Source organism: Arachis ipaensis, chromosome B07, assembly GCF_000816755.2.
Source record: "Arachis ipaensis cultivar K30076 chromosome B07, Araip1.1, whole genome shotgun sequence".
In the NCBI taxonomy this organism is placed as follows: domain Eukaryota; kingdom Viridiplantae; phylum Streptophyta; class Magnoliopsida; order Fabales; family Fabaceae; genus Arachis; species Arachis ipaensis.
In genome coordinates, this window is record NC_029791.2 from 91,307,090 (window position 1) to 91,332,347 (window position 25,258).

At 39.9% G+C, this 25,258-nt stretch overlaps 1 protein-coding gene and 1 long non-coding RNA gene across 2 annotated transcripts in view; one reads left to right on the top strand and one right to left on the bottom strand.

The window, feature by feature from the left end:
* The window catches only part of LOC110264275, a 65,456-nt gene extending 43,804 nt beyond the window's left edge, over window positions 1-21,652 (top strand). The window contains exon 3 of the long non-coding RNA XR_002350136.1: window positions 21,244-21,652. This is a non-coding gene — a long non-coding RNA (uncharacterized LOC110264275). The remainder of the gene's footprint in view (window positions 1-21,243) is intronic.
* On the bottom strand, window positions 20,854-22,091 carry LOC107607411 (protein DJ-1 homolog D-like). Its single transcript, XM_021106015.1, has 3 exons — window positions 21,926-22,091; window positions 21,752-21,818; window positions 20,854-21,124 (listed from the first exon to the last, which is right to left on the bottom strand). Exons 1-3 carry the CDS (start codon window positions 22,074-22,076, stop codon window positions 20,881-20,883), a joined length of 462 nt encoding a protein of 153 aa, XP_020961674.1. The 5' UTR covers window positions 22,077-22,091; the 3' UTR covers window positions 20,854-20,880.

The following is a 25,258-nucleotide window of genomic DNA, read 5'->3' on the forward strand; positions in this document are numbered from 1 at the left end:
AATGAATATCTTAGAAGCGGAATAAGTTGAATTGAATAGAAAAACAGTAGTACTTTGCATTAATCTTTGAGGAACAGCAGAGCTCCACACCTTAATCTATGGAGTGTAGAAACTCTACCGTTGAAAATACATAAGTGAAAGGTCCAGGCATGGCCGAATGGCCAGCCCCCAAAACGTGATCACAGGATCAAAAAATACAATCCAGGATGTCTAATAGAATAGTATAAAGTCCTATTTATAATAAACTAGCTACTAGGGTTTACAGAAGTAAATAATTGATGCATAAATCCACTTCCGGGGCCCACTTGGTGTGTGCTTGGGCTGATCTTGAATGTTACACGTGCAGAGGCTCTTTCTGGAGTTGAACGCCAGGTTGTAATGTATTTTTGGCGTTCAACTCTGGTTTGTGACTTGTTTCTGGCGTTTAACTCCAAACAGCAGCGTAGAACTAGCGTTCAATGCCCTTTTACGTCATCTAAACTCGGCCAAAGTATGGACTATTATACATTGCTGGAAAGCCCTGGATGTCTACTTTCCAACGCAATTAGAAGCGCGTCATGTTGAGTTTTGTAGCTCTAGAAAATCCACTTTGAGTGGAGGTCAGAATCCAACAGCATTAGCGGTCCTTCTTCAACCTCTGAATCTGATTTTTGCTCAAGTCCCTCAATTTCAGCCAGAAAATACCTGAAATCACAGAAAAACACACAAACTCATAGTAAAGTCTAGAAATGTGAATTTAACATAAAAACTAATGAAAACATCCCTAAAAGTAACCAAATTCTACTAAAAACATACTAAAAACAATGCCAAAAAGCGTATAAATTATCCGCTCATCAAGAAGCAAGTAATCTAAATGACAAGTAAAGTGAATGGCAATTAAAATAAATAAATACTGTAAAGCAGACTTTTGGCAAGGTAAAAGAAGTTGGAGGTCCAACGTAGTTATCTCTCTCAACTATAATGAAAGTTGAATCTAAACTCCGCTTGGTCAACCTTTACTAGGGCAAAGGAAAGTCAGGGGAGTAATTAAATTGACCTTTGAATCCTATTTATTTCCTAAGAAAAGGTTGGGATTACTTAAGTTCAACTAAATTAGCAAGATAACGATTATCAGTTATGTTGAGTTTAATAACTGTTGAGTTACTGAATTCTTAACCAGGGCCAAAAGGGGAAAAAGTAAAATTGCTGGAATAATAAAAAATGTCCTTAGATGGGAAGCAACGGTAACTTAATTCAAAGAGAACAATCATAAACTGAAAATACCTCAAATATTATTAATTCAAATAACAATGTATAACATGGAAGAATTCATAGATCCAATTATAAAGGTAACTAGCCAACTCAGATACTGAGATAAATAAATAAAGTGAAAGGGAAGTTTAAAATAAAGAAATATAAAACCTGGATTGAGAGTCACTCTTAAAGCAAGAAGAAATCCTAAATCCTAAGAGAGAGAGGAGAAGATCTCCCTCTCAACTAAATCTAAATCATTGAAAAGTAAAATATTTGCGAGCTCTCTTTGAATGGGTGCATTCCCACACTTTATAACCTCTGGTCTATGCTGTCTGTACTTGGATCTGGGCCAAAAAGGGCTTCAGAAATCGCTGGGGGCGTATTCTGTAAATTCTGATACGTGGCCTCTGTCACGCGTCCGCGTGGGTCACGCGGTCGCGTCATTTGGAGCTTTTCCTTGCCATGCGGTCGCGTCAGTCATGTGACCACGTCATGTGCGTTCTGCTTAAGGTGCGCGGTCGCGTCAGTCATGTGGCCGCGTCACTGCTGATTCGTGCTTGGCACGCGATCGCGTCGTCCATGCAACCGTGTGAATACCAGTTTCCTTCAAAGCTCCATTTTGCTTTCTCCTGCCATTTTAGTATGTTTCCTTTTCCATCCTTAAGTCATTCTGCCTTAGAAAATCTGAAACTACTCAACACACTGATCACGGCATCGAATGAAAATAAAGGTAATTAAAATAATTAATTTTAGAGCTTAGAAAACATGTTTTTCACATACATCACATAATAAGGAAGGGAATGTAAAAGCGTGCAATTAATGTGAATAAGTAGGTAAAGGATTGTATAAATCACTCAAATTAAGCACAAAAGAACTCATGAAATATGGGTTTATCAACCTCCCCACACTTAAACACTAGCATGTCCTCATGCTAAATCCAAGGTAAATAATTAAGGTTAAAGTGATGGAATGTCATGCAATGCAACCTAATTTAAATGCAACTACCTAAACGAATGATGCATCATGCAACTCTAAATTATTCACTCATATATAAAGCTTACATGTAGTCAAGTTAATTCACATTCTCAAGGAGTCATGTATATATATATATATCCAACCCTTAAATAATAAAGCATTTTAGCAAATGAGATGGGAAAGAAAATACTGTACAAACTTGCAAAACAATTAGTAAATTTAAGCACAGATATATGTTGATGAGTTACTGAACCCTCACTGGATTTTGTGTTTACTCTCTAGTCACTCAGTGTTTATTGGGTTTATTCACTCTATTTTTCTTTTTATTCTTGCTTTCTATAGCTTTGTTCTTCATCTAACCAATCAACAATTATAGAATATAGTGATACCAAAAAGTCATGAGGTCTTTAATTGAGGTTGTAATTGGGCCAAGGTAAAGGTAAGGATTTATGTATAGGGTCAACTGAGCTAATAAGTGAATCTTTAATTAGACTAAGATCTCACCTAACATACATATTTAGTAAAACAAAAATCTCTTTACCTATTTTCCCAGATTATCCCACTTATTGTTACATGCTCATGTTTCACTTTTTATTTATTTTTTTTTTATTCCATGTGCATTGCTTTTATTTTGCATTGGGGAATTTCTTTCGTATCCCCTTTTAATAAATGCTGAAAAATAACCCTTTCTTTCTCTTTTTTTTTTAGGGCACATGGCAATTAAAGCACTTTGATTTTCTCATGAACATGCTTCCCAAATTTATTTTATTTCTTTTAACTTCTCTACCCTTTTGTTTCTATCATCCATGTTCCCAAAAGGTTTCCCACATTTAACTCTATTCATGATTTTCTATCTTAAGCTAACCAAGGATTCACTTGGGGTTTTCTTTTGTTTTTCTGCTTAAGGCTAGTAATTTGGCTAAATAGAATAAAGGGGTTTTAAAAGGCTCAAGGGGGTTAACAAGGGTGATGTAAAAGGTAGGCTAATTTGGGGTAAGTGAGCTGAAATCAAATGATGGCCTCAATCATTCTCTTGGTATGTATGTATTCTATATTCTATAATTGGACATATAGATTAAAGCAAAGGAAAGAACATCAGAATAAAAAGAAATGAAACACACAGGAATGAAATTATGGTTTGAATGCAACCATACAATTAAGCTAAAGACTCACAGGCTATGTGTTCTCTAACTCAAGCATCATATATCATTTATATTGTATGCAGGTTTAGTTAAAAATTCTCATTATTCTCATAAAAAAATTATTTAGGGTAGCTTTTAAAGTTTTAATGTTCCTCCTTGATGAAATGTTGTCAGCTTAACTACATCATGTAATGCTATATACAAGGTTTATGGATTTAAATCTGATATGTTCAATTTCCTAGCTTACTTCCTTTTTATATTTTTCAATTTAAACCATACTATCTTATGCTAAAAAGGGTAAGCTATACTAATTAATCCACTAATAAATCAGAATTGCAAACTAAACTAAACAACTAAAATAAACTAAATGGCTAAAATATGAACTAAAGATGCAAAATGCAGAAAATAGAGTAAAAATACATAAGAGTAATGTATAAGTACTCAGAGAATAACAGTAAAAAGAAAAATACAGAAAAATATCCAAAATAAAAGAAAAAAGATGTAGTGGTTCACCAAAATAAACGCCAGAGATGGCGACCTCCCCACTCTTAAAAGAAAGCATCGTCCCCAATGCTCAATCAAGCCGGGTGTGAAGGGGTGTCATCACTGGTAGGGATGGTAGCTGGAGTCTCAGTGGTGGTGGGCTGAGGGTCTGGCTGCTGTGGAGGAGGTGCTGACTGGATCGGGATCTCAAGATCTGCAGTGAATGGTGGTGGTCTGTGGCCCGAGGCTAAGAAGTTCCGGTTGTGCGGAATGATCTTCCTGCAATTTGCCGCTGGTGGTCTCTCATCGGCAGCCTCCCATGGCACGTCAGCTCGACGGCCAAGATATGTAACTAGATATGGAAAGGGGAGGGTGCTTCGAACGTGGACCCTGGCCATATAGTGCCGAATGAAACGTGGCAGATAAAGGTCCTTACCCTCCAGCACACACCAAAGGAGGGTGATCATGGCAGCCGGGATCTCCGTCTCGTGAGTACTCAGCATCACATAATTACTCAAGATCTGATGCCATAACCGAGCCTCATCGTTTAAGTATGCTCTCTTGATCCCTCTAGGCATGGTAGTGTCCTGACCATCTCCCAAGGAACTGTTGGGTCGAGAGCTATCCGTGCCTTTACGGCATCCCAATCAAACTGCATCTGATGCATGTCCTCCTCAGCCTTTGAATAACCATCAGGCTGATCGAACTTGGCTGGGAGCCGGAGAATGTCCTCTAAGGCCTCTTCAGTGACCAGAATTTATTTTCCTCTCAGGTTCACTGCATCTAGGGTAGTGAGATAGTAGTTGCAGTAGAATTCCCGTACCCAAGATGAATTGACCTCTGTCAGTGTTCTTTCCAGAAAGAACCAGCCCCTTTGCTTGATTTGCTCAGTGGTGTACTGTTGGAGTGCTTCTAGAATCTTCAGAGTTCGTTCCAGGTATAGATTTATGGAGTTTGCAAAAGCCGGGTACTTCAGCTCACAGTACCGGTTTGCAAATTTTATAGGATCATTCGCAGGGAGCAGCTGGTCAGCTTTTTTCTGCTGTGTGAAATTCTTCTCCCGCCATGAAGAATCGTGCATTAGAGCAATAATGGACTGGGAGGAATCTCCTCTCTTGCGCTTGCCAGTAGCCTTTCCTTTTTCTTTCCTTTGTGAGGCAGACATCCTGAGAAACAGAAAACCAGGATATAGATAAAATAGAAAAGAAAATAGGCAATTAAACAAAGGAAACTCAAAGCGGCAAAGGATAAATAGAATAAGGAAAATGAGTAAATGAAATGTGATTGAATTTATGTTAAATGGAAAAATAATCAATATGCAATGGTGAGAAAGTTAGAGGAAAGTGAAAATAATCAGAAAAGAGATTAAAAGGGTTAGTATGGTTAGAATTTGAAAAAGAAATTAGTAAATTAAAATTAGTGAGTTAGTAAAGTGCGGGTTAAAGTAGGTGGCATAGAAAAAATCCATATAACAAGGATTCACAGGTAAGAATAGAAGTACTCATAATCGAACAAGGAAAACATAGTGATGCTGATTCGAATAGAAATAAAGAAAGCAAAAATTGGAATCCGTGAATCACAAATGCAGTTTATGAACCAGGAAATTAAAGAGGATAAGAATGTCTGCCATAGCATTCATGAAATGGTTTGGGTAAAGCAGAGTAAAACAGAGTTCAGAAATGCCAAACCAAAACATGAATGAAAACAATTTACAAAAAATTTGGGCAGCATTCCGGCTGAAATTGGATTGTCCCAGAAAATAAACCGCAATCATAGCAGTTCATATGAATTAAAAACTTGCTGCAGTTACCAGTAATGAATAGAAACAGGAAAATTTAGAGTAACAAGCAGCAATTGCAAGAAATCACAGCATATGAATGAGGTCACAGGAACAGCAGAATTGCAGTTATGATAAAACAGAAACAGGAACAGTGTAAGTAAACAGACCTAGATCCACTAACCACAGCCTAAGCTACCTAACAACCTAAAAATCCACTACAGCATGCATATCTATCTATCCTAATGATGAACAGAAACGAAAAAAAAAAGTACAGAAAAATGACGAACGGATAAAAGGGGGTTGCGTTTTGCGGAACCTGGTAGGCGGGAGGGGTGGAACGGGGAAGAAGGTGGCTGCGGCAGCGTCCGGCGCAGTGGCAGGGCACGGCGTCGCGGTGGCGGCTGAGGGGGGCAGTGGCGGAGAGAGGGTTTAGGGTTAGTGATAGAAGGAGGGGGGGTTTGCGGGTGACGCGATCGCATGGGTCGCGCGATCGCGTCGCTGGAATTCGTGCTAAACGCACGACTCCAGCGCCATTTTAGCGCAACTCTCTGTCTCCTTTTTGGGGTGATGTGTAATCCATGCGACGCGATCGCATCGCTCACGCGGTCGCGTGGGATTGGTATTATGCAAGTGACGCGATCGCATGGGGCATGCGATCGCGTGGGCCAATTTGTACGAAACGCACAAGGGCCGCACGATTCCAGCCTAACTTTCTGTTCGTTGGATCCTTACGCCGATATATATATCTCGCAGCCGCGTGGGTCACGCGGTCGCGCGGGTGGCGTTTTTCACAATATGACGCGATCGCATGGGGCATGCGGTCGCGTCGTGCACCCTTATTTTTTTTTTATATGCATGAAAAATGCAGAATGCAATGATTAACATGAATGTTATGCATGATTCCAGGTTTAATAAATTAAAATGAAAAAGGAAAAATGAAAGCAATTAACAAGAAATAAATTGAAAAAGAAGCGACCATACCATGGTGGGTTGTCTCCCACCTAGCACTTTTAGTTAAAGTCCTTAAGTTGGACATTGGAGGAGTATCATGTTTAAATTCATCTAAAAATATCCACCAGTGCTTGGAATGCCAATAGCCTCCGGGGTCCCAAACTAAGCATGCAGAGCTTCTAAGCAGCTCCAAACAGATTTTCAGGCTCCCGGGACGACGAATGTCAGGATAGAGTCCAGGATTCCAAGCCTTGCTTTTAAATCCACCTCCGTCTTGATCTACATGTTTCCATTCGGGCGGGTTAAAAAGTAGAATCTCACCTTGGTGACCAAACGTTTTCTGTGATCCATGTAATTGAGCATGATACCAATCCGTGTACTTCGAGGTGAAGCGTGGAACCTTATTGAACCTTGTGCACCAGCTCTGAGTACGAGCCATTTCCCTCTTACTCTTAAAGCCGCAGAGAGCTCTAAGCTGGCCATCTGTTTCAAGCAAACCATATTCAAGTGAATAAGTGAAGTTATAAGTTAAGGATTGTACCCACTTGAAGCCTGTATTAGGTGGTAATGGCCTTGGGATAGGTGTTTTTGGTGGTTCTGCAAGTTCCATTTCTTTGTGCTCTTCTGTGAATTCTTACACTTCTTTGCAAAGATCTTCAATTGTATCTGTGTCCTGGTCAAAGTCTTCTATGTCTTCCTCATCACTTGAGTCATAGATTGGAGGTTGAGAGAAATCTACCTTCGCATCATCTTCATATTCACTTGGGAAAGATTCTTCGATCTCAGAGAATTCACTTGCGGATGCAAGTTCATCACTAGGAGAGCTAGACTTGTGACTATCATCATCAAGGGAATTTGCTCCTTAGATTATTCCGTCTGATTCCTCATAAACATTTTTCCTTGGAGATTGTACAGTATCCTCCTTAGCATCAACTATAGCATCCTGGACGGAGTTTTCCTCAATTATGGATTCCCATGGAAGTTCAGCATCTCCTAGGTCTTCAACCAACTCTTCTTCTTGAACAATGACAGCTTCTTCTAATTGTTCTAGTACAAATTCATGCTCTGTCTTGTCCACTGGAGTTTCTGGCAATTCCTTCATGCTCTGCTCTTCATTGGGCTGTCCACATGGGGCTGTGGCTAATCCTTGTGTATTTGAGTGCCTAGAAGCCCATTGAATTATCGCTTGCTCCAATTGTTTAATGGTTGTTTGAAATTTAATTACTGTTTTCTTTAGGCGATCCTCTGCTTCTCGGGTTGCTGGACTTGGACATGACACAAAGGAAAGTGGTGGTCATTGGGGGTGATTGGATTGGTATTGGGGTAAGGAAGGATCATATGGTGGCAAATGGTGAAGAGAAGCTTGTGAGTGGTGGTTCGAGCTTATGTTGAAAGGATGGTTTATATGCATGGGGTAGGGCTTGTTGGTAGTTACAAGGTTGTCCACCATGTCTTTCAGCTGGGTATGCACTGTAGAATGGTCTTTGTCCAGGATATCTCGGAGGGTGTTGCTGCCAAAAGGGTTGATTAGATCCTCTTGGTTTTATCCATCCTTGATTGGTCTGACCTTGATGCACATTCCTGTTGTAACTTCTATTTCCTTTAACAATATTAGAACCAAACTCAAAGCGAGAGGGGTGAGAGTTCATAGTAGCAAATAAAGATAAAAAGGAAAAACAAAAATAAATGAACAAGCAAAAGAAAAAATTTGCAATAACCAATAACAAGGCACACGTTAGCAGTTCCCCAGCAACGGCGCCATTTTGACGTTGGGTTTTTTACCAGTAAAGAGATTCATAGAAACAGTTACGTTGTAGATATAGTCTCTAAACCGACAAAAATCCCTTCGTACATACGTGTTGGGTGTCACAAGTAACAAACCCCTTTAAAAATTGTTAACCGAGTATTCAAACCTCGGGTCGTCTTCTCAAGGAACTGTGAGGAAGTATGTTCTTATTATTGGCTATAAAGGTTGTAATCGGGGTTTAGAAGATGAGAAGCAAGTAATCTAAATGACAAGTAAAGTGAATGGCAATTAAAATAAATAAATACTGTAAAGCAGACTTTTGGCAAGGTAAGAGAAGTTGGAGGTCCAACGTAGTTATCTCTCTCAACTATAATGAAAGTTGAATCTAAACTCCGCTTGGTCAACCTTTACTAGGGCAAAGGAAAGTCAGAGGATTAATTAAATTGACCTTTGAATCCTATTTATTTCCTAAGAAAAGGTTGGGATTACTTAAGTTCAGCTCAATTAGCAAGATAACGATTATCAGTTATGTTGAGTTTAATAACTATTGAGTTACTGAATTCTTAACCAGGGCCAAAAGAGGAAAAAGTAAAATTACTGGAATAATAAAAAATGTCCTTAGATGGGAAGCAATGGTAACTTAATTCAAAGAGAACAATCATAAACTGAAAATACCTCAAATATTATTAATTCAAATAACAATGTATAACATGGAAGAATTCATAGATCCAATTATAAAGGTAAATAGCCAACTCAGATACTGAGATAAATAAATAAAGTGAAAGGGAAGTTTAAAATAAAGAAATATAAAACCTGGATTGAGAGTCACTCTTAAAGCAAGAAGAAATCCTAAATCCTAAGAGAGAGAGGAGAAGATCTCCCTCTCAACTAAATCTAAATCATTGAAAAGTAAAATATGTGCGAGCTCTCTTTGAATGGGTGCATTCCCACACTTTATAACCTCTGGACTATGCTGTCTGTACTTGGATCTGGGCCAAAAAGGGCTTCAGAAATCGCTGGGGGCGTATTCTGTAAATTCTGATACGTGGCCTCTGTCACGCATCCACGTGGGTCACGCGGTCGCATCATTTGGAGCTTTTCCTTGCCACGCGGTCGCGTCAGTCATGCGACCGCGTCATGTGCGTTCTGCTTAAGGCGCGCGGTCGCGTCAGTCATGCGGCCGCGTCGCTGCTGATTCGTGCTTGGCACGCGATCGCGTCGTCCATGCGACCGCGTGAATATCAGTTTCCTTCAAAGCTCCGTTTTGCTTTCTCCTTCCATTTTAGTATGTTTCCTTTTTCATCCTTTAAGTCATTCTGCCTTAGAAAATCTGAAACTACTCAACACACTGATCACGTCATCGAATGGAAATAGAGGTAATTAAAATAATTAATTTTAGAGCTTAGGAAACATGTTTTTCACATACATCACATAATAAGGAAGGGAAAGTAAAACCGTGCAATTAATGTGAATAAGTAGGTGAAGGATTGTATAAATCACTCAAATTAAGCACAAAAGAACTCATGAAATATGGGTTTATCAGTGCCACGAATATGCATATAAGGATACACAGTTAGTTAGTTAGTTGGTGTTCATGAATAAACAATCTAATTCTTTTTCTTTATTATTCTAGCCGTAAAGTTAAATTTTTTTTATGATATTGATTTTTTTTATTTTATTTTTATAGGGAAAAGGAAAGGAGCATTGAAGAGGATTGATTGGACAATTAAATGAAGAAGGTTTGGACACCACAAAAGGAGGATACAACACACGTGCCCCAAAGGGGAATGCATTGGAAAATGTTGCCATGCAACATTGAAGAAAGGAGACCCTTGAAGAACGAACCAATAGCCCTCATAAAGATGAGGATCCTTGTGCTCATGATCTGCAAAACCCCATCCGTCCATCCAACAACCACCACATCAATCCATACCTTTCATCCCCTCATCATCTCCCTATATAAGTGAGTCCTAGTGCGTATTTACCCCTCACACTCAAATTCCCACTCTTCACACTTCACACTTCCGGCATCTAAAATTCCTTCATCACACCTCATCCTAACCAACCAAATTCCTCATTTATCCGTACCCTCTAATCTCCTCACACAGCAACTCAAATTCATGGCAAAATGCTAGCTCCAACTAATCAGGGGAACCACTTAGCAGTAGTTGAGTCTTTAGTTAATAGTTGCTTAGTTAATAACAACGTATGAGGCTCTATGCTAGTATGCAATCTGTTATACTAGGCAAGGAACTAAGTTTGGTGTTCACACACCAAATTAAGTTCAGAAATTCACAAGCATACATGCAAGCTAACTATTTCTCAAGTGCTTTGGGAACAAGCAACTTCCAATAACTTTGCAGGAGCCTTCTGAGGAAGTGGTGCACCATCATCCAAGGAAGTAAAGGAGCAAAAACTATGGATGATGACAACAATGGGACAGCTAGAAACCATCACCCGAAGGTCGTATTGTTACTTAATTCCATATACTTGAAATGCTAAAAAAATTGGAAGTCCCAAGGTGCCCTTGATTAATAGTTACTCATTAGTTTAAATCGTTAGAATTTAATGTTTGTTTTTATTACTTTTGTTATATGTGTGCTGTCCACGATACCTGCTGCATCTTCACCTTGCCTATTTGTATGCTTGTCCCCTTTTGAATCAAATGAAAAGTGAATGAGTGTTTTATAAGAGACCAGAGTGGAGTTCATACTATGGAGTAAGTTCCTGAGTTTGTGGTGTGGTCATAAGTTAGCTAAGTTGGTTCAACCATGATGCCAGGGCATTTTGGCCAGTTTCACTGACCTTTTTTTTACTGTTTTTAGGGTAGTTTCATGCATTTCCTTAGGAAATAAGCTAGTTTTGGGTAGATATTCACTTACATCTTGATTCGAGCATACATTGTGCACCTTACATGATTTCATGAGGATTTTGCATGAATTTAATGACAAATTGGATGTTGCATTTCTCATGACTTGGATTAGAACTTTGATGCACTTTATTGTTTGATTTCAAGACAAAGGAAGCAAAGGAGAACCACATTAGTGGCTACGTTAGTTATACTAACGTTAACACTAATGTGGAATGGGAGTAACTTGCAAAGTTAATGAGAAAAGTAATTGCTAATAACGCTCTCGAAGCCATCATTGCCCACATTAAGAGGCACGTTAACTAAGTTAACGTAAACTCTAACGTGGAAGAAAGGAAAGAGAGCCAACGTTAGTGACACTTAACATTATCACTAACGTTGGACCAAGCTCATAAGTGGCCACGTTAAGAGCCACGTTAACTTAGTTAACGTGGCCTCTAACGTTAAGAGGTAAAGGGGAAGCCAACGTTAGTGACATTCAACTTTGTCACTAACATTGGCCAAGTCACAATAAGCCACGTTAAGTCCCACGTTAACCTAGTTAACGTGGAAGCTAACGTGAAGAAACAAGGTGGTCGACAACATTAGTGACACCAAACATTGTCACTAACGTTGGAAGGAACCCACACAAGCCCCAATAAGCCACGTTAACTCCCACGTTAACTTAGTTAACGTGGAAGTTAACGTGAAGAAGGGAGGTGATAGCCAACGTTAGTGACACCCAACATTGTCACTAACGTTGGAATGAGCCCACACAAGCCACTATGAGCCACATTAACTCCAACATTAACTTAGTTAACGTGGAAGATAACGTGGATAAGGGAATGATGAGCCAACGTTAGTGACACTCAACTTTGCCACTAACGTTGGAGATGGCTAGCATGGCCACGTTAGAAGCCACGTTAACCTAGTTAACGTGGATTCTAACGTGAGAAATAGGGGCACATTGGAACGTTAGTGACAATGGTAAGTGTCACTAACGTTCTCGAAGGTTGGCAAGCCTACGTTAAAAGAGCCACGTTAACTAAGTTAACGTGGACTCTAACGTAGGGAATGGGGAGACTTCTCAACGTTATTGGGAAAAGCAAGTCCCAATAACGTGTGCAAAGGACAAAGAGGCAACGTTAGTGGCAACGTTTGTGCTACTAACGTTGAAGATAACGTGGCTCTTACTTGGGTGAGGAACGTTAGTGAAAAAGGTGATTGTCACTAACGTTCTCGAACCCATATTTTCACTGAACGTTAACACCACTAACGTCCTGAGCTAAAGTCTCTGCCCACTACACACTTTCTCTCTGCAAGTAAAGCCGAGCCCAATGAAGAAGAGAACTGCTTCAAACTCAAGATCCAAAGGCCCATACCCAAGACTTGAAGAGCCAACTAGAAGAACAGAAGAGTAGTATATATAGGAGTAGCTTTGAATTAAATTGAAGGTTGGAAATTATAGGGAGCCTCTTGGCATAGAACTACTCTCTTTATTTTTTTACTTTCTCTGTACTTCTAGTTTCATCATGTATTCTTCATCTTTGTTTTCATTTTCCAGAGCTATGAACAACTAAACCCCTTTTATTGGGTTAGGGAGCTCTGTTATAATTTGATGGATCAATACTAGTTTTCATTATTCTTCTTCTATCATTTCTCTTGATTTTACTTGAAAGCTTTCGATCTTCATCCAATTGGGTAGTTATCTTGGAAAAGAAGCTATTCATACTTGGATCTCTACTGAACCTTGAAAGAGGAATGAAGAGATCATGCTAGAAATGCTTTCTCATGCTGGACCAAATTAGGTTTGGATGGATATGTGACTATAATCCTCTCAATACTTGATTTGGGAAATGCATGTGGTATAATCAGTGACCATACTTCATCTGATCTCATGAGCAATTGACCAAGGAATTGGCTATTGATCAAGATTTGAGAGATTGAATTACAAGAAATTGTAATTCAATCACTTAAGATTGCCAAGGAGATCAATGAGTGCATTGATTGAGGAAGAGATGAAAATGAAATTGATCTGGAGAATGCAACATCTCCTGAGCCCAATGAACTCCCCATTTCTGATCTTACCCATTATCTTTAATTTCTGTCATTTACTTTTATGAGCAATTACCCCATTCCCATTTAAGATTCTGCAATTTACTTTCCGTCATCTACATTCAGCTCTTTATTTCTAGCATTTACTTTTCTGTTATTTACTTTCCCGCCATTTAATTTTCAGCAATTCTCAACTCAAATTCTGATTCGCTCAATTAGAACATTTCTTTAATTAAAGTTGCTTGATCAATCAATCCCTGTGGGATTCGACCTCACTCTATTGTGAGTTTTTACTTGACGACAAATTCGATACACTTGCCGAAGGAAATTTGTTATGAGACAAGTTTTTCATGCATCAAGTTTATGGTGCCGTTGCCGGGGATTGATTGTGCATCAACAATGATTAAATTGGAAGATAACTAGATTGAGCAATTTTGTTTTGTTTGATTTAATTTTCTGTTTGAGTAATTTACTTTCTGTTTTAGTTAATTTCTTCCCTTCCCCCTACTTTTTCTTTGTTATTTACAATTCATTTTACTAACCCACTAACTGTTTGATATATTGCATCACTCACACTAACAGTAATTCTGACAGAAATACTTTCTGCATCTATTTTCCTTGCTTGTACTTGTTGGTTGTATGACAGGGAGAAAAAGCGGGGCTTCAACTTCCTTTGATTTTGAACCTGAGAGGACCTTCTTGAGATTAATAAGGGAAGCAAGAGGAAAAAGAGTAGTTGGTGCTGAGGAAGAGGAGGAATACTTTGAACCAAACATGGAAGAAAACATGGAAAACCATCATAAAGAAGAGACTCACAACCATGGCGGAGGAGGTCGAGCAAATCATGCTGGGAAGGATAGAAGAGTTTTAGGCTCTTACATCAATCCAAACCCAGGAAATTGTGGAAGTAGCATTCAAAAGCCAACCATCCATGCCAACAATTTTGAACTGAAGCCACAGCTCATCACCCTTGTTCAGAACAACTGTTCGTTCGGAGGGAGTGTCCAAGAGGACCCCAATCAACATCTAACCACCTTCCTGAAAATATGTGACACAGTGAAGTCTAATGGTGTTCATCCTGATGCCTATAGACTGCTTTTATTTCCATTCTCACTCAAGGATAAGGCAGCCAAGTGGCTGGAGTCTTTCCTGAAGGAGAGCTTGACAACTTGGGAAGATGTGGTGAACAAATTCTTAGCAAGATTCTACCCCCCTCAACGAATTAATAGGCTGAGAGCTGAGGTCCAAACTTTCAGGCAACAAGATGGTGAGACTCTGTATGAAGCATGGGAGAGGTATAAGGACCTAACAAGGAGGTGCCCACCAGATATGTTTAACGAATGGGTGCAGCTGCACATTTTCTATGAAGGCCTGCCATATGAATCAAAGAAGGCAGTAGACCATTCATCTGGAGAATCTTTGAACAAGAAGAAGACCATTGAGGAAGCCATAGATGTCATTGAAACTGTAGCAGGGAATGACTACTTCTATGCTTCCAAAAGAGGGAACACGAGAGGAGTGATGGAGCTAAACAATGTAGATGCTCTGCTAGCCCAAAACAAGCTCATTACCCAGCAGCTGGCTGACCTAACCAAGAAGATAGAGAGGAACCAAGTAGCAGCAATCTCCACTTCATCAACAACCCAAGAAGGAGTGAATGAAGAAGCAGAGGGAAGTCAGGAGCAAGTCAACTACATTGGGAATTTACCTAGGCAAAACCATGATCCATACTCCAAGACCTACAACCCTGGATGGAGGAATCACCCAAACTTTGGGTGTGGGGTATCTCTCTGAGCAAATTCCCAAACCCACAGATGGATTCCCAAGTGACACAGAGAAGAATCCGAGAGGTGAAACAAAGAAACTAAGATGGGAAGATTGCAAGATAGTCACTATAAGTGATAAGGAGACTGAGGACAAGCCAAGCAAGCTGTCAGAATAACCTGAAGATACCTCAGTAGAGAAGAAGGAAAAAGATCATCAAGAACCAGAAATCTCACAACAGGAGCTGCTGAGACTCTATGCACCTTTTCCCCAACTGCTCAATGGTACTGTGGAGAAGAGAATATACTCAAGGTTTCTAGATTTGTTTGCATCTCTGCATGTCAACATACCATTCATCAAGACTATTCAACAAATGCCTGCATACATCAAGTATATGAAGGAGCTGCTTCCCAGGAAAAGCTCACTCAAGGGAGGCCAAACTATAGTGATGAACAAGGAGTGCAGTGCCCTCATTCAACCACAGTTGCCTACGAAAAGAAAAGATCTAGGGAGTTTTCATGTCCCCTGTGCCATAGGAGAAATAATGTTTAATAAAGCACTCTCCGATTTGGGAGCAAGCATCAACTTAATGCCCTTATCCCTGGTGAAGAGGCTGAAGATCAGTGAGATAATGCCCACAGATGTAGTCATAAGGCTGGCAGACAAAACTCAAAAACAAGCAATAGGAGTGGTGGAAAATGTATTGGTAAAGGTTGGGAAGTACTTTCTTCCCACAGACTTTGTCATCTTGGACATGGAAGAGAGTCACACTCACCCAATCATATTGGGAAGACCATTCCTAGCTACAGCCAGAGCACTCATAGATGTGGAGCGAGGGGAGCTAATATTGAGGATCCATGATGAACGACTCAGCTTTAATGTCTTCAAACTCTCACAAGAAGTAGACCAAGAAAACAAAGAACCAAGCAAAGATCATAATGAGATGCTGACAGAGGAAGCAAGCACTGAAGCACAACCAGCCCATCTGGGAAAGCCCTTGGTTGATGAATAAGGAAATAAGCAGTTGTCACAACTCAAGGAAAAACTGGAGGAACCTAAACCACCAGAGATATGTGAAGACAACAACAAAATTCCCTTAGAAGAAGAAGTCACCAAGAGCAAGGCAACATCAAAAGGGACAAAGAAGAAGGTACCAAGGGGGTGGAGGAACAAAAAGATCCCTACAGAAGACTTCTCTCCAGGGGATAAAGTGATCTCAGCTTACTTCCCAGATATCCCCCCTGATCTCCCCACTGTACCATCTCAGTTACCTAAGGTCTTCATGATCAACAGAGTTCTCTCCTTGGAACATGTAGAGATCATTGATACAACCAATGGATATAAGTCCAAGGCAAGAGGGGAGGACTTGAAGAATTATCAACCTCCCTGATAAAGGAAAAACGTCAAGCTAGTGACGCTAAAGAAGCGCTTCATGGGAGGCAACCCAAGTTTTATATGCTTTTAATAGTGAATAAGTCAATATTCATGAATTCCAACCCAAACTTGATAAACACTTGGTGAAATCCTTGTTATGCAGTATATAGTGAAGAACAAGTTTGGTGTTCAAAGCATGCCAAGAAAGCATGGATGCAACTCAGAGCATGCTAGTCTTGGAGCTTTGAACAGAACTTTTCATCACAGTGCTCCAAACTAAGTTTCGTGTCACCCCATGGTGCCACAAATGTGCATATAAGGATACACAGTTAGTTAGTTAGTTGGAGTTCATGAATAAACAAAATCTTTTCTTCTTTTTATTATTCTAGCCGTAAAGTTTAACTTGTTTTTTTTTTTTACTTTTCATATTTGATCTTTATAGGGAAAAGGAGAGGAGCATTGAAGGAGATTGATTGGACAATTAAAGGAGAAAGGTTCGGCCACTTCATGAAGAGAAACTACACACTTGTCTCAAGAAGGAATGCATTGGAAAATGTTGCCATGCAACATTGAAGAAAGGAGACTCTTGAAGACCAAACCAATAACCCTCATAAAGTGATGATCCTTGTCCTTTCTCCACGCACAACCCCAACCGTCCATCAAGCAACCATTCTATCAATCCACACCCTCCATTCACTCACAATCTCCATACATAAGTGAGTCCTAGTGCATACGTACCCCTCACACTCAAATTCCCACTCTTCACACCTCTCCATTTTGGATTCCCTTTCACTCCCTTCATTGCATTCAACCCTAAACAACCAAAAGTCTCTACACCATTGCCAACTTCACACTTTCGACATCCAAAACCCCTTCATCACACCTCGTCTTAACCAACCAAATTCCTCATCTATCTTTACCTTCTAATCCCCTCAAACAGCAACTCAAATTCATGGCATCATCAAGTTCCAAGAGGCAAAAGAGGAAAGAACCAACGGAGAACATTCCTTTCGATGAGAAGAGATTCAAAACTACCTTCCATGAACGAGAATTTGAGCAGATAAAGCTCAAAAAGATACTGCCCGAGTTAACCTTCCAAATCAATAAAGACGAGTGCCCACAGATTCAGGAGAAAATTGAACAAAGAGGGTGGCAAAGGCTCACTAATCCAGAGGGGAAGATCAATGCAAACCTCATCAAAGAGTTCTACGCAAATGTGGTTAGAGAAGACAAAACTAGGGCCCCAACCTTCAAAAGCTATGTAAGAGGAAAGGAGGTAGACTTCAGCCCAAATGCTATAACAAGAACTCTTCACTTGAAATCACCACATTTTGATGAGCCCAGTTATCATGCAAGGATAAGTAAGAGCCCTGACAATGATGAGCTCACAGAAATCGTGACTGACATCTGTGTCATAGCAGCTGATTGGGAGAGGTATGCAGATGGAAGACCCCAGTTCATCAAGAGGGGAGACCTTATCCCGAAAGCCAAAGGGTGGTTTGAACTCATAAGGAGGTCCATCCTCCTAGCTGCAAATAATTCAGAGGTCAATATTAATCTACCGACTATGGTACATTGCCTAGTACAGGGTGGAGAAATCAATGTGCATGAACTCAGAGCTGAGGGGATTCAAGAGTCAGCTGAGAAGGCTGATTCAGGTGCCAGGCTTTGGTACCCCAGCACCATTCTCAGATTGTGCACAAAGGCCAAGGTGGTTTTTGAGGATAGCAATCCAGACTGGGTGAACCCTGGAAAGCTAATGACTATCCAGCGTCTAGTCTATACTACACCTGCTCAGCAACAAAGAAGGCCACAAATAGGGAAGCTAAAAGCGAAAGAAGGAGCTCACCAAGAGGAGCATCATCAGGAAGAATATCAACAAGAAGAGCATCATGACCCATCCGACTTGAATATGAACCACCTTCTAAGAGCCATTGAAGATTTAGGGATGAGACAGATAGAAGGACAAGAGCAAATACTAAACCTTCAGTCCAACTGGATGAGCCGACAAGAAGAATGGCAGAAACAACAAATGGAGCAGCAACAGGAAAAATACTCCCAGCTCACTCAAGCCATCCACCAAGTTACTGAGAGGCAAGAACGTTAAGATAAGCACTTGCAAGAACTCAATCAGCGGCAAATAGCTCAGATGAAAGCATTCAATGAGTTCACTGTACTTAATGAAGGACGGCAACTACATAGGGAGGAGTTCAACATAAACACTCAGGCCAAGTTGAACTACATGTCTAGTAATATACATCATCTACACTATGCCATCCCTACATATGATGAGGTCCAAAAAGATTTTGTAGAACAAGAAGAAAGGAAGGTGAAACAGCAGAAGGAAACACTCAAGAAAAAGATGGAAGATGGTGGTTTCTGGAAGAAGTTGATTGGAAAAAGCAAAGGAAATGGGAGTACGAGCACTCAAGAGGGACACAAGGAGGACAAGCAAGGAGGAGAGCATGGGCAACCACATGAATAAAAGGTGGTGGAGTTCCTTCTTTGGTCCATCTTTTTCTATGCTTTGAATAACGAAGATCTTGTATTAAATAGAACATGCTTCCATAATAGTTTGAACCTTTTTAATTCTGTCTTTTAAAGTTTTTTTTTTGAATAGGTCTATGTTTGCTAGTCTCTATGTCACTGCATCATCTCTTTACTTACTTGTATGCTTGTCCCTTTGAATCAAATAAAAAAGAGAACGAGTGTTTCAAAAGACCAGAGAGGAGTTCATACTATGGAGTAAGTTCATGAGTTTATGGTAGAGTTATAAGTTAGCTAAGTTGGTTCAACCACAAGGTGGGAGGACAACTATCTGTCATGAATACTATGCTTGAGACACACCCCAGCTAAATAAGAAGATCCTAATAAGAAAAAGGGAAAGAACAATAATGGTTGAAAAATAAAAGAAAAAGAGTAAGCAATAAGGCTAGGCACCAATGGTTTTAATCTTGAGGCATGTGTCTGTGGTGCTCCTGTATGAGGGATCTACTTGGATGAATAAGCTCTTAGGGGTGCCTTATCACTTGATAACTTGGGTTAACTAACTCGGGATTATCAGCTGAAAGTCCACTATCAAGAGTAACCTTCACTACAGAGCATTTAGTAACCCAAAGAGGCGCTGGACACCAAGGTCTCAAGAAAAGAAAATAAATAAACTATATGCCTGTGGTGTGTATGTATGGGGGAAAGAGACTTGAGGGAGTAAGTCCTTAGGGGTGTCTTAACACCCAGCACCTTGAACCAACTGGTTCGGGAGTGTTGGCTGAAAGCTTATCTTAAAGAGTCGCCCCCTTACAGAGCACTTATCCTAAGAACACAAATAATCCCTGAAATAACAATAAAAGGATCAATGAATAAAAGTCTCATGATTATCAATAATTGGTTTATTGACAAGGATGGTGATCTCAATTACGTAAGTCTTAGCCAAGAGTTGTTTATCTTGTTTTCTTTACTTATTTGCTTAATTTACTTTTCTTGCCCTCTTATGAACCAAAAACCCCCCTTACCCCTTTATAGCTAATAACTGAGCATTTCATTGTATCCTAGGGAGACAACCCGGAGTCCAAATACTCCGGTTAATTTTTATTTGGGGTTTGTACATGTGACAACCTAAATTTTTGTATGTGAGGACTCTTTGTTGGTCTAGAACTATACTTGCAACGAGAATTCAATTGAGAAATTCTATATCAACAAAAGTACACACATCAAAATGGCGCCGTTGCTGGGACACAATAGTGCTATGTTATTGGCTATTGTATATATTGTGAATAGCTTGAATTTTGGTTTGTTTGCTAGTTTTGCTAGTTTAGGATTTTATTTTCTTTGTTTCTTATTAATATTTGTTTTTATTTTCTCTTTCACTATGAATCTCATCCTTTTGGCTATGAATGTAGTTCAAACTATGTTGTAGGAAATGGAAGCTCCAATGAGGATATACATCAAGGATTTGGAAATCAAGGATAGGAGGAACCTCAAGCTTATGAACAACCTTCATGGCAACAACCTCCTCCGAACTCTTATGGGTATAATCCCGATCCTAATGTGTATCAATCCAATGTGTGTGATGACCCTCATTGTGGTTGTCAACCATAATCATCATATGCATATGATCCCACTCCTCAATATAGCCCTACACCATACTCACAAGCCTCACACTACCATTCACCTCCATATGATCATAACTCATACACACCATACCAACCACCATATGAACCACATCTAGAACAACCACCATCCCAATGCCAATACTTCCAAGAACCACAAATTCTACATACACTACCTCAAGAATTCCACCAATATGAACCACCTTCCAACATCAACAATCTTTCCTCAAACAATGAACCCTGTCTTCCACCACCACCTCCCGATGAAGCCTCATGTTAGAACTGAGAGACCTTAAATCTCGTATTCCCCACAAAGAAAGAGGATTTTTTTGTTGGAGCCACTTATGTTGCCTGCTAGTGCCTTTACAAAGTGCTGAATAAATTCAGAGTGCCCTTCATAAGTGGCGACAGTAATGAGATTACCATCCACCACTGTTGCTAGTGTCTGGTTCAACCCAATGAGCACCAGAGGCAACCAGTGCTGGTTTAACAGGAGGAAAAGCGGTAAACTTGTGATCTTTAGCTACACCTGCAGCCGCCAGAATCAACTGTCCGAGGCAAATAGAAGCAAGTGCTTTTCCAGAACTGAAAAGCTTGATCACCAGTGCCACAAGAGGATCATGAGCAAGATACTCTGGCGCTCTTCCACCCAGTAACATCACCCTGTCATAGTTTGCAGCATCAATTGAAGTCTGGTGGGAAGATATGCATATAGAAAAATTAGGAATAAGGTAGAAAAACTAAAGCAAAAGTGTCAATGCACATTGGTTATCTCTATAAAGTAATTAAATAAATCAATGCAGATCAATTAAATAAGTGCCGTATCTGAAATAATGAACAAGCCATAAACTAAAGGTACAGTTCTGATCAAGCCCAGAAAAATATAAGTTAATAACAAGAAATTAGCCTTATTAACCAAAGATGGAAGTTCAGAAGAAATAGAATAAAAGTCTGCATATATATCAGCAGGTAGGAATATTCACAAAGATCACAATAAAAGTCTGCATATATATCAAAGCTGCAATTGAACTGAGAGATACCACTTCAAAGTGATTTCAAATTCAGAAGCAATAATATTCATAAAAGAGAAAAGTACACTCATGCCACTTAAAACAAATTGCTGTCAATCAGAAATTCAATATTCTTCCTTTAATCTTCTTTTGAATGATTTTCAATGGTTATAGCCTCCTCAACAAAAACGATAAAAAAGATCTCTATTCTCCACAAGTTCAGATCAAATGCAGATTGACTGAATTGTATTCAGAATAATTCTTCCATCAGACAAAGTACCTTGAAGGATGATTTTGTATTGATGAGACAGCAGAAGGGAAGTTACCAACAAATTTTACTCGATCACCTGCAAATTATTTAAGCCTCATGTTAACCTTTAGGTGCTATGCAATATGTACAATAGGAAGTAAATTTGGAGATAGTTGCTCAATTTTTAACAACAAAACAGCACACCTGTTTTAATAGTAGTGCCTTTTGATGAAGCAGTAGAAACCTCCTGCTTCAGCATAGCCTGAGAACTTATTGTGGATCCACCCACAATTTCAGCATCAACACTAGAAGCTGCTTTACTATGTTTTAAAGAAGCAGCATGTGTACTTCTCATGGCCAACACAGATGGTCGTTCAGGCTTTGAACTTTCTTTAGCAGAATCAACTTCCTTTGATGGAGTTCCCTGAAATATCAATCACATAACAAAAACTATTATTATTCTGTTTATATTAACAGCAATTTAGGAAGAAATCATCTCAACAATACAAACAGATAATAAGAAGTAGCAAAAGAATATCTGAGAAAACGTACACCAGGTAATGAAAGGGAATCCACAATTAGTAGCCATGGACCAAAATGCTTTGCAAGTGCCTTGGCAAGAGTCTCCTGATATATATCCGAACCTACACACGAATCGCTTAATGAGAGCACTTCTTGATTGCAGAAAGGGGAAAATAAAGCATTAACAAGAATGAAGGAACTACCTGCAACTAAATAGAATATGGATAATAAGGATAATTTCTTGTTTGGTTACTACTTCAACTGAGATAAAATCTGAATCTGAATTATATATCAGCAGAAAAACCACAAGAGAAGGACAGGTCAGAAAAGTCTATACTTGTTAATAATAATTTAGAAACAAGTTAATCAGATTTATATTTTGTAACTCATTAACATAGATATATCTAACTGATTTGGATATCTAACAATAATATAGGATGAAATAATCACAAACAGCACAATATAATCACAATTAAGTCACAAAAGCACAAAGAACAGCAGCACAGTAGCATATTTACAATTAATAATCACAAACAGCAGTAAGAGCTAATCAACAATCAATTAATCAATGAATGAAAAATTGAAAACATAAATCATTCAAGAATAATTCAAAGATCAATAACCCTTAGGAACAGAGCAAAAAACTGAACAATGTCATTACACTATTACAGTGAGCCATGAACAGAGCATGGACCTTCGAAGACGGCGAGCTGGCGACAAACACGACGAAGGACGACGCCGAAGAACTGCAAAACAAGACAGGAAAGCAAACATTGGCGAACGAGGGATCGAGGGACCTCGAGAACGACGAACCTAGTGGCGATCTTGAGCGCGACGAGCGGCGACGGTGAGATTGATGGCGGCGCGGTGGAGGCTAGGGTTTTCACAACGTTACAAGGAAGAGCTGCGAGATGGATGAACGGCGGCAGAGCACGACTAAGAACAATGAGTAGACGGGTGAGACGGTGACAGTGGCGCACAATGAAGGAGGGCACAATGACGGGGAGATTGAAGAAGCGGCTAGGGTTTTATTATTTGGTGCTCTGGTAGGAAAGAAAGAATGACGAAGATAAAGTGCAGGGCTTCGATGATGAAAAGAAATAAAAAGAAACAAAAAAAATTCACTAAGTGTCCTATACATGTGTATTTGGCATTTTTACATTAGGCACTGCTTTTAAAGCCTACCCAAAACATAACAAATATGCTACTCTTTAAAAGCGTTTCCTTTGGTATGAAAATTGTATTTATAGATATCAACATAAGGCTACGCTTTATAAGTAATTTCTATAATACCTAAGGCTACGCTTTTTAAATGATGCCGCATTTGTGAATCATTTTCTCTTATAAAAAGGCAACACAGAGAAAAGCGTAGCCTATTCTATGAATAGGCTACGCTTTTCAAATGTAGCTTAAAAAAAGTGTGGCTGAATGGGTATTTTTCTTGTAGTGATCCTTTCGAGTTTGAAGAGTCCTTCCCCAGAATTCTTAGACTTGATGATGTGGTAGACTTCAATAGACCTCCTATCTATGATGAGAGTGATGGGGAAGAGATAGAAGAAATTGGTGAAGAAGCATGTGAACTTGAGGAAGCTTGGCAAGAGGAGAAACTTGAAAAACCTTGCCAAGTGGTGGAAGCCTCAAGAAGAGGATGGACGGGAGTAGAGCATGCTTTATCAAGATCTTTGGGAACTCCTACACCTAGTTCGTCATCCAATCACTCGCTTGAGTGGGTAAAACTTCTAACTCTCAGCTTTATTATCCCACTTGAGTATGGTTTGCTTGAAACGGATGGCCAACTTAGGGCATTTTGTGCAATTAAGCGAAGGAGGAGGATGTTTAGTGGTTGGCGTTCTAAATCTAAACTCTTATTATAGTTGAAAGCTCGAAATTGAAGAGCATGGATTGGTGTAATGCTCAATTAAATGGGTCTAGGAGGATAATTTGGTGCTTTCATGAGAATTCATCTCTCTTGTCACCCGGACGGAATCAAGATGATCAAATAGAAGATGGGTGCGAGGACAAGATATGGGACCCCGGATCACACTACAGAAGTCAATTTCGGGAGCTAACATCTTGGAAAGAACCTCACCAAAACTTGGTGAAGATGGTTGGAACTTCTGACAACCGATTGAAGGACACGCACTTTTGGAGGTTCAAGGATGGATACAAGCATAAGCCACCTTGACAAGAAGCCTCCCAAATGTCCAACTTAAGGACTTAAACCAAAAGTGCTTGGTGGGAGACACCCCACCATGGTAAACTCTTTCCATTCTCTTGTAGATATAATGAATGAATGAATTGAGTTCCATTGCATATAAATTCTTAACTTCTTAGTACATTTTGCTTTGTTTGCTAAGGTGTTTATACAATCTATGCTTTAATTAGGGATGCTTCTTTGAATTTGAGTTTTTGCTTGGATTGCAAGTTTCCTCAAATTGTTTGAAAAATCCCCAATTTTTCAAAATGTGTTTAAATTTACACCTTGGCTAGTTTTTTAGTCTTAGAGAAGGTTAGGAGATTGAGCTCTTTTCGATGCTCATGAAAAAAAAAAGCCAAGCCACGTGCAAGCGCATAATGCGCGCGCGCGTGGGCTGCGCATTTTAGCTTTCTGAGCCAAGGACCAGAGAGTTGTGCCACTTTTGGGCCAACTCTGTGCCTCAACCCACGTGGACGCACGCTGTACGCGTCCGCGTCCCTTCGCGCTTCTTCACCCATGCGTTGGCACACATGGCGCCTCCGCGCCCATTCTATAAGTTCAAACCATCCACGCAAACGCGCACAATGCACGCGCGTCTCGATGCGTTTTAGCATCACCCAGGCCAAAGGACCCGAGAGTTGTGCCAACTCTGTGCCTCTTTTGTGCCTCTGACCCAGCACTCCTACGCTGACGCATACCGTACGCGTCCGCGCCGATTCCCAATTTTCCCATCTACGCGCGAGCGTATATGGCGCCTCCGCGCCACTTCCCTATTCTCTCACCCATGCGGCTGCGCATGGTGCGCACACGCGTGGATT

Excerpts from the sequence above, each read along its gene's own strand:
- LOC107607411 (XM_021106015.1), bottom strand. The coding sequence starts at position 22,076 with ATGAGAAGTACACATGCTGCTTCTTTAAAACATAGTAAAGCAGCTTCT. Across the intron at positions 21,819-21,925 it reads AGGCACTACTATTAAAACAG|GTGATCGAGTAAAATTTGTT; the intron begins GTGTGCTGTTTT and ends AATAATTTGCAG. Across the intron at positions 21,125-21,751 it reads ATACAAAATCATCCTTCAAG|GGTGATGTTACTGGGTGGAA; the intron begins GTACTTTGTCTG and ends AAACTATGACAG.